Source organism: Manis pentadactyla, chromosome 8 (genome assembly GCF_030020395.1).
Source record: "Manis pentadactyla isolate mManPen7 chromosome 8, mManPen7.hap1, whole genome shotgun sequence".
Lineage (NCBI taxonomy): Eukaryota > Metazoa > Chordata > Mammalia > Pholidota > Manidae > Manis > Manis pentadactyla.
The window spans coordinates 59,943,877-59,953,162 of record NC_080026.1 but is presented as its reverse complement, the minus strand read 5'-3'; the positions used below and the strand labels follow the sequence as shown (position 1 = coordinate 59,953,162).

General features: G+C 37.1%; 1 protein-coding gene across 1 annotated transcript in view; it reads right to left on the bottom strand.

Annotated features, from left to right (window-relative positions):
* Positions 1-316: 316 nt before the first annotated feature.
* Positions 317-9,286, bottom strand: part of LOC118921041 (mitochondrial import inner membrane translocase subunit Tim23) — a 43,432-nt gene continuing 34,462 nt past the window's right edge. Inside the window, exon 7 of the mRNA XM_036902630.2 lies at positions 317-1,203. Coding sequence (XP_036758525.1) covers positions 1,088-1,203 — 116 coding nt within the window. The 3' untranslated portion in view covers positions 317-1,087. The remainder of the gene's footprint in view (positions 1,204-9,286) is intronic.

Below are 9,286 nucleotides of genomic sequence, written 5' to 3'. Positions count from 1 at the left end.
TAAATAAAATACCAGTGTATTTTAGGAATCTCAAATTAGCAAAGAATAGGTATACTACTACCTTCCACTTTTATTCCTTTCCTGCAAACTCCATCTACTTTAAATTTGCACAGTTGCAGATGAAACATACTAATTTTTTTTTTTTACTGAGGACTTCAGTACTTTTGTACCAAATTTTTTCTTACTCAATGCATCCAAAAAGGCCCTATCCTTACTTTTTCCAATCATAATAACCACCAGTTGTCTATTATTAGTTTTTGTGTAACCTGCAGTGCAGTTTTATTTCATTTCATAGATGAGAAAACAAACTCAGCAATTAAACAACTTGCCTTTATTTCCTTTAGCTTTCCCAAGGTTTCCTCAAAAACTTACAGCTTTTGTCTATTTCATCTTTTTCTAATTACCCCTGGTAAGGAATGAGTTAATGTGTACAGAATTGAGCTTGATTGTTGGACAGACTGTTCTAGCACACTACTATAATGGTATAATGGTTAATGTAAAATATCCTGAGGTGGCTTAGTGTCAACTCTATTGGAGAAAAATTTTAACCCAGTTGCCTTTTACCTCAAACATGAGATAACATGTTTTAGCCTAGCTGGGGTAGAAAAATACTCCAACAGTTACTTTCACTTTATATACAGAAAGATGCCTTTAAATGAAGAAAACCATTATGTTTACATTGGAGTACTGACTTTGGCTCTATTTTCACCCTTTATTGGGAATACAGGGCAATATTACAGTTTTGGATAATTAAATGAACAAATGTGATACAGTACTGACACAATCATGACTTGAATTCTGGGAGTAAGTGGTTTTCCAGTTCAGGGGGTAGGCGTGAACAGGTTCAAGATCTTCAAAGGAAAGAGAACCACGTTACTCAGCCACCAAAGGGTTTTAGCTTCAACTCATTAGTGGCTGGAAGGAGCACCAGGCTGGTCAACCATCCGTGATCTTCAGCACAGAGAACTGGAATCTCCAATTTTTCAAACTAATTGTAGGCAGAAGAGAGAATAACTCCAGACTGATTTATAAATAGGTCTGGATGATGACAAAAGTGTCCTCCTCCATTCATAAGCTGGAAAAATCTTCAGAGTGACTGTTGGAGAAAAGAGCCTTTCATGTGCTCCCAGTTGTTATAGAGTGCATAGAGGCTGGTAAGTGTTAGTCCTGCTAGACCACCTCGTGCTACCCCTCGGAGGCCACCTGGCAGAGGGAAAAAAAAACAGCCTTGTATTGCATAGTGTCCTATCATCAAAGAGTTAAAAAAAAGTATCATAAGACTGAGACACACCATTCATGTTTATAAATACTCTACCTGAAACAGGGTAATGTAAGTTCAAAAAATAATATAAGAGACCAGAACAAGTTCAGGAGAGAAATTTCCTAAATCACTTGTTTAATACCTGTATTTTCATATTCACCTTTTCCCACTTCTAATTTCACAGTTTGCACCTAAAGATAATCAGCATAAGTACTTTCTTGATTTTTCTCAATCTGACTTGTTCCTACTTTTGGACAAGAGCTTATGCTTATTATTGAAGTTCCAAGCAGATCTTATTTCCTGTTAGTTATATAATTTAGAACTTCACTGGCACCATCAACTGATGTAAGGCTGTAGCACAAACAAGGTGACACCCTCTGTAAACACTTTTAACAGCCTTTGGACTCTGAACAGGCCCTCCAGATAGTAACTTTGAGACTCAAAAAGTGGTGATAAAATGGCTATAATCCAGCTTTGAGTTGGGTTAGGTGCTGATGCAGCATCAACCCCATTCCTACACTGATGTGTCAGACATCTTATCCCCTACAACTAATGAGTGATAAGGCACTTAGAATCATAATATTTGACTGATCATACTACCTGAAAAACATGAAGTATTTTTGTTTAACAATGAATCATTTTTCTTGTGGAAAAAGAATAGTAATAGGTATCTCCTTGAAGTGCAGAAACAAAAATGTTTCAACCAGTTATCTGAACAGAGTCCTCAGGTCTAAAAAGAGGAATAAGGGTACTCAAACTTAAGTACTTGATATTTCACAAACAAGTAGGGACCACAGACTTGAGGTAGCCTGTACTTATCCTGTACCTATTAAGTATTTGTTCCAACTCATGGGTTAGGAAGGCAGAGGTGGAATGGAGTTGTGGTCCTGTGGTTTACTTAGGCTCTTTAGCTCTGAGCAAGTAAATTCTGTGAAATTCACTGATGTTGCTGAGTTAAACACTTAGACCAACCATTCCTGCAATGACTGTCCTGCCAGACGGTTTCAGCTGATAGGTTAAAGGGCCACTCCCTCCAGAAGCTTCTCTTGTCTGAAGACTTCTGATAACTGACCTGCTTAGGCTTCCACTTTGATGTGTCCTAATAATCTTTCTCAAACAGACCCAAATAGAAACTAGATATCATCTATAAACAACTGTGAAATATGGGGAAAGGTGATCAGAAACATTAAAAAAAATTAATCACAGTAAATGAGATACCTCCTTGAAGTCCGTATCATCTCTTCTTGCTATATTTATACTAGGCATGGCAACTGAGTTTGCAGCTGTATTTGATGTGGTTGAAAAACTACAAAAGGTATAATCAATCTGCTAACTTAAGACAGTTTACTCACTTTAACAACAATCTACTTCATGCATTCAACCAGTAAGTCAATAAAAGGTTTTAGGGGCTGAGAGTAAACTATAATTAGACCAAATCCTTAAAATAATAGAAAAAATAAACTACGAAGCACAGGAGAATAAATGCTAAGCTATTTGCAACAGCACTGGTATGGTTCAGTTATTAGATCTAAATTTCAAGTGTAACGAGAGTTCTTCCAAGCAGGTTACAAACATATAATAATCCATTGAATCAACAAAACAAAGCAAAAGTTAAAGTGGCCTCACTGCTGTTTATTATTAGAAAAATGATGGAAGGCAGGTAATTGAAAGCACAATTCCAGTGACACTATTTCCTGGGATTAAACATTCAACTTCAGACTAACTCTTCTGGACCTTTAGTCTATTAGAGCCACAGGACTCTGAACTCTGCCCACTGGTGGGGAAATAGTTGCAAACCATTCCTTCCCATTGGCCTTTAGAGTGTCCGAAGAACATGGTTTCTACTTGGTCCTTTGGAAGGATTTGTACACTAGTTCTCACCTGTCAAATAACAAGTCTCCCCAGACACAGGCCCTAGGGCCTAGGATTAACAATGAAATTAGGAACTATAAAGGCTTTAAGATCTTTGGGACATCTGTGGTGCATTAAGTGCTCCTTAAGAGTAATTTATCCCCCAGAAAGCTTTCTACTTTTTGACCAAAATGAAACAAACTGCTCAAATTAGTGAAGTTACTTCTTTGAAGGCTAGAAAAATGTTATTTCCAGCAAGCACAGCCCAAGCATATGCAGTGTTTGATTTATTAAGCACAGTTAATCCTGACTTAAGGGTAGCCTTTTATCCTATACCAGCCACATTTTATTTTTAAATCTTTATTAATTCCAGGTTAAATTGGTTGATACGTTAAAAAAGTCTGAGGGCCTGGGTTGTAGGCTTTCTGTAATCAAACGGCTTTTGCCCAACTAAGCTCAGGAAATTGATGAGCAAACACACTGGGTCTGAACACAGAGTTACCAAATAAGACCAATGGTCAACCTATAAAAGCAAAGCAAATGTGACACCAGACCTGTATTGCACAGCTTTACCCTCTTATCTTTTGGGTCCTTACACAACTCTTTCAGAAAGGGCAAATATTACCTCTTCTAAACATGGGAAAATGCACAGAATATTTAAGTACCTTATTTGTGAGGTACAAGGCTGGTTAGTGGCAGAACTAACATGTTTAGCTGATGATTACTTAAGAGCAGGGATTAGCAAATTTTTCTTAAAACAGCCAGAAAGTAAACATTTTAGGCTTTGAAAAAGGTCCAAAGGCTATTATCATGTTGGTACTTATATAACCATTTAATTTCCAACTATTTAAGAATGTAAAACATTCTTAGCCTGCAGGCAGTGAACAGACAGACCCCTGGTTTACAGAAATAGCATTACCGACACTGAGATGGCTTCTAGACACGATTCAACATTTTTTGTACTGTTAACCTTAGAATTTTCATTAAATTTATTGTTTTTAAACATTGTGGTAAAATACATGTAACAAAATTTACCATATTTAAGTGTACAATGCAGTACACTTAATTATAACATTGGCATTAAATATATTGGCATTGTTATGCTACCATCACCACCATCTCTAGGGAACGCTCATCTTGCAAAACTGAAGTTGTATCCCCATTTCAGAATAATTGCCCCCTCCCCCTTGCAATCTAATGCCTACTTAAAAAATTTTTATTATATTGATATATATGTCTTTAATTTTTATCCAAGTCCATATACACAATTTTACGTCAAGATAGTACTAAGGATTTTAGTGATGCAGAACAGTCTGGTACACTCACCATCATCCCCCTAATTCCTAGTCTCCCAAGGCAACTACTACAATTCTTTGCTTTTTACCTTCATGTTTCTAAGTAGCATGACTATCTCACTATTTCCTTGATTTTCCACTTGTCAATATCATCTGTTGATTTCCTACTAGGAAAATTGTGCTAAGTCTTGTCAGAATTGTACAAAACATGCTTATGGCAGAAAAGAATTCACTGGCTTTATATAAGTTATCTCATTTGTAAGTCCATGAAGGGAAGAGAGGTCACCTGGCATTATAGACAAAAACTGAAATTCATACAAATTATTCTGTTCATGCAGCTGTTTAGTGATCTAATGCTAATCAAGTCAAACCCAGTCTGAGTCCAAAGCACACTGTCTTTTCACCATACCAAACTGCCTTTGGGATAAAGGAGAAATCAGGGAAATTTCCTAAAAGGGATAACAGTTGAGCTTGGTCTTAAGGATGGATTGGATTTTAAATTTATCTGTTTGGTCATGAGATGCATAAGGAAGGTATAGAAGGCAAGCCTGGAAAGACAGGCTAGGATTAGAGCATGAAATGCTAGGGTGAGACATTTAAATTGTTTTAAAGGCAGTGTGTCATCATCAAAAGTTTTTGTAGAGGGAGTATTAGAATCAGAAACACCTTTAAGGGAGATTAAGCTAGAAAGAGTAGGTAAAAGATTGGAGGTAGAAGCCTAAAGTCAAAATGATCAATGAAAAATACTGTTACAGAAGTTCAGGGCTTGTGATAAGGGCCTGAACTCAGGAGAATTTCACTACTGATGAAATGGGGGGACAGTGAGAGAAAGGTACCAACTAAAGGTGACTGGGTCACAAGAAGGCTGTTTCATGCTTCATTGTTTTTCCCTTCTGTGCTCTGCTATAGAGTGGGGCGGTATGAGTGACACTGAGCAGCACAGCAGCTAGCTTTCCTGGGCTTCCCTCATCACTGCCCCAGTCACCCACCCGTTGCAATCCCAGTTCTTCCATGCAAAACTAACCTCACTAAATTATCTGTTGTTTCTGATTCCCTATGTGATAGTGTCCTTTTGCCAAATTCTAAAGTCTTTTGGGGTGCTGCTTTCCTGGGGGTGGTTATGGAGTATCCCAGACCCCTCTGAGAATCTTATGGAAAATTGAGAGGGTTCATAAACCCTGCCTTAACATCTCCTTGTATAAACTCTGCACCCAGCACAGACGGGTGAAAGTTTAACTCTCTGGGAAGTTACAATGAACAATTTAAGGCTTATAAATAAATAGAAATACTGGCATTAGAAGGTAAGAATTAAAGTCCAGCTGAGTCAAGTGCTTTACAATGGCCCAGAAAGCTCTAGCTTCTGCATGGCTTGGTCCTTGACACTTTTCATGACTTCAGAATTCTACTGCTCTTCCCATTGCCTTTTAACTTCCACCTCACGGCCTTTGTTCTTACTGTTACCTTTACCTAGATTGTTCCTTTCATACATCCACCTCACATGCTCCATCATCTCTTTTTGTTCAAATATCTCCTTCTTATTGAAGCCTGTGTCTTTAATTTTTATTTTTATCCAAGTCCATATACATAATTTTACGTCAAGATAGTTCAAATATCTCTTTGTCATTGAAGCCTGTCTTAAAACACCTTAGTAAATACAGTTTTGCACATATGCCTTAGTCTGCTGTAGGATAAACTGCTGGAAGTCAGATTACTTGAGCAAAGGACCTACACATTTAAAATATTAATAACTAAGGCCAAACTGCCCTACAAAGAACTTGCTTACCTTTGCCAGTATTAAATGTCATCTACCACCACTTTTTTTAAAGCAAGCTGGTGAAAAATATTATCTTAATGTTTTATTTTGCTCTTCTCTGGCTGCTTGTCAGACCAAACAATTTCTATTGTTTAGTGGCCATTTGTATTTTCCCCCGAAGTGTTTGTTAAATCCTTACTTCATTTTCTTGGGTTGTTGGTTTCAGTGATTTATTGAAATAATTTATATATTATGGCAGTTAGCCCTTGGCCTATTACATATGTTGTATGCACTTTAAATTTACTGGAAGAATGTTGAAGCCAGTAATGGAAATACAGGAGTCATCAAGGGGGTCTTTTTTGGCATACAGAGTTTAATTCTACTGAAAGAAGTAGAATTCAATTGGAAGAGCTGGCATTCATTCAAACAGTACCTTTCAACAACAATCCTGATGCAAATTGCTTAATTTGAAGAACTGAATTTGTACACCCTTTGGCTTAGTTTGCTTTTATAAGATGACTTTTTATAGAATGTACTGGATTAAGAGGCCAGGGATTTTTTTGGCAAGGGGGAATGGGAGACTATATCTTTCAGTTTCTAAGGCCTTGTTTCCTTAAGTCAAGTGACCAAGCCTCTTCAACACTCCTGCATTTAGAAATGATAGCAAACTGCAGCTGTTCTTGTGCTGGGAGAGTACAGTTTTTTTTGTTTTATTTTTAAAAATTTTTTATAAAGGTATTATAGATATACACTCTTATGAAGGTTTCACATGAAAAAACAATGTGGTTACTACATTTACCCATATTATCAAGTCCCCACCAATACCCCAATGCAGTCACTGTCCATCAGTGTAGTAAGATGCCACAGATTCACTATGTGCCTTCTCTGTGCTACACTGTTTTCCCCATGATCCCCCACACCATGTGACAGTACAGTCATTATTAAATAGATTTTCATATGCCACAGAAAATCTATAATGACACTTCACACCTTCTGAAAAACATTTACATAGTTCATTAAAGAAGCATTAGATCTGAACGAAAATCATATAATCAGAATCATTCCTTTAAATTAGCCTGTTTTTGGTCTGACAATCACCCACTTTCTCATGTATTTCTTTTCCTTAAGGTTTTTCTTTTTACTAAAGTAGTGCCAACCTAAGTTGAGTCATCCTGCTTTTATTCTTAACATCTTTTTTTGTTGTTAATTTCTATTTTTGAAGAGTACATTGGGGATTGGAGATATTTTAGGTTGGCAGGAATTAGCCATTCCCTAAATGTAAACTTCTTTTCTTAATGGTTTATGCTGGCTTCAGACTAAAGGATGCCTGAGCTCTCTTCCAAATCCAAGAATATGGAAGTTGAAGTAATATTTGCACTCCTAACACAAAATTCATAATTCTGTGCTCTGTCGGAAATTTATTCTAAGCCAGAAATCAATGAACCAGTGCTAGAATTCTGGTCAGTAAATCATTTCCCCCCTCTATGTTCCACAGTTGCAATGGAAACTAGAACCTACTTGTCTTATAACACAGAATAGATGGATAGTCTTTTTTGCTTTCTCTCCTATAATTAATGTTGGAGTGGCCCAGGCTGTGCTATAAATGCTATTACTGCACAGAAGTCCTTGACACAGAATGTGAGATGCGTATTTTTTCAATGTCAAGTAGTCACATTTTTCTTTCTTTTAAATATGTATGTCTTGATCTTGAGTAAGAAAACTAAAAAGGGAGTGACACAGCTAATCATCATGGAAATGCAAATCAAAACCTCAATGAGATATCACCTGACACCAGGTAGAATGGCCACTATCCAAAAGATGAGACATGACAAGCGTTGGCAAGCATGTGGAGGAAAGGGAACCCTTCTACTCTGTTGGTGGGAATGTCAATTGGTACAGCCACTGGAAAGTAGTATGGAGGTTCCTCAAAAAACTGGAAATAGAAATACCATACGACCAAGAAATACCACTTCTAGGAATTTACACAAAGAAAACAAAATCCCAGATTTGAGAAGATACATGTACCCCTATGTTTACTGCCGCATTATTTACAATGGCTAAGATATGGAAGCAACCTAAATGTCCATCAATAGATGAATGGATAAAGAAGAGGTGGTACATATACACAATGGAGTATTATTCAGCCATTAAAAAAATCCTGTCATTTACAACAACATGGATGGTTATTATGCTAAGTGAAACAAGGCAGGCGGTGTATGATGTCACTTACTTGTGAGATACAAAAGCAAAGAAAAACAGAATGAACAAAGCAGCAGAAGACTAATATAGACACCGAGATGTGACTGGTGGCTGCCATGAAAGAGAGGTTAGGGTGTGTAGGAGGAGAGGGTGGGGGAGATAAAGGGGTACAATAATTCACAATCATAACATAAGTTGGTCACAGAGATAGTAGTACAGCATGGAGAACACAATCACTCTGTAACATCTTTCTGTGTTGACAGATAGTAACAGCACTAAAGGGGGTGCAGATTTAATATGGGTAACTGCTGAACCACTGTGTTGTGCATTTGAAATCAATATAAGGTTGTTTATTAACGATACTTCAATAAAGAAAAAGGAAAGAAAATGGGAGTGGGGCGACTGTGCTGGAGCTTTTGTGCCCATCCACTGGGCAGAAGCAGCTCCCATCTAGCCATTTGTCAGCATGCATAATATAAGCTTGGTGTCTTCCATTTATTCAAAAGAAGATGGAATTTCAGATTTTTGTGTGAAATCTCCTGCTTTTAAAAAACTTATTATTTTGTAAACATAGTTTGGGCCAACTAAACTCTTGCTGGCTGAGGGCCACCTTTGTGCTGCCAATTAGTTTTAAATTCTTTTGTCTGACCCTAAAGATTTTCAGTGTAAAGTATTTTCAGGTTTTTAAGGTTTTTTCTATGCCAAAGTAAGAGTAGCAGGGATATAAAAGGTATTCTCTGTCTGCACCTGGGAGCTCTGTTTATGTGTGTACACATATGCATGTGTTGTAAAATGTACTGTGAGCTCTTTGGGATAAAATTCCAAATTCAATCTACTTTCACTACAGAAAAAGCCTCTTACTCTCAGATATCAGGAAATCTTGGATTTTATAATCCTGTTGAGATTTCTCTTTCATAAAAATTAAGC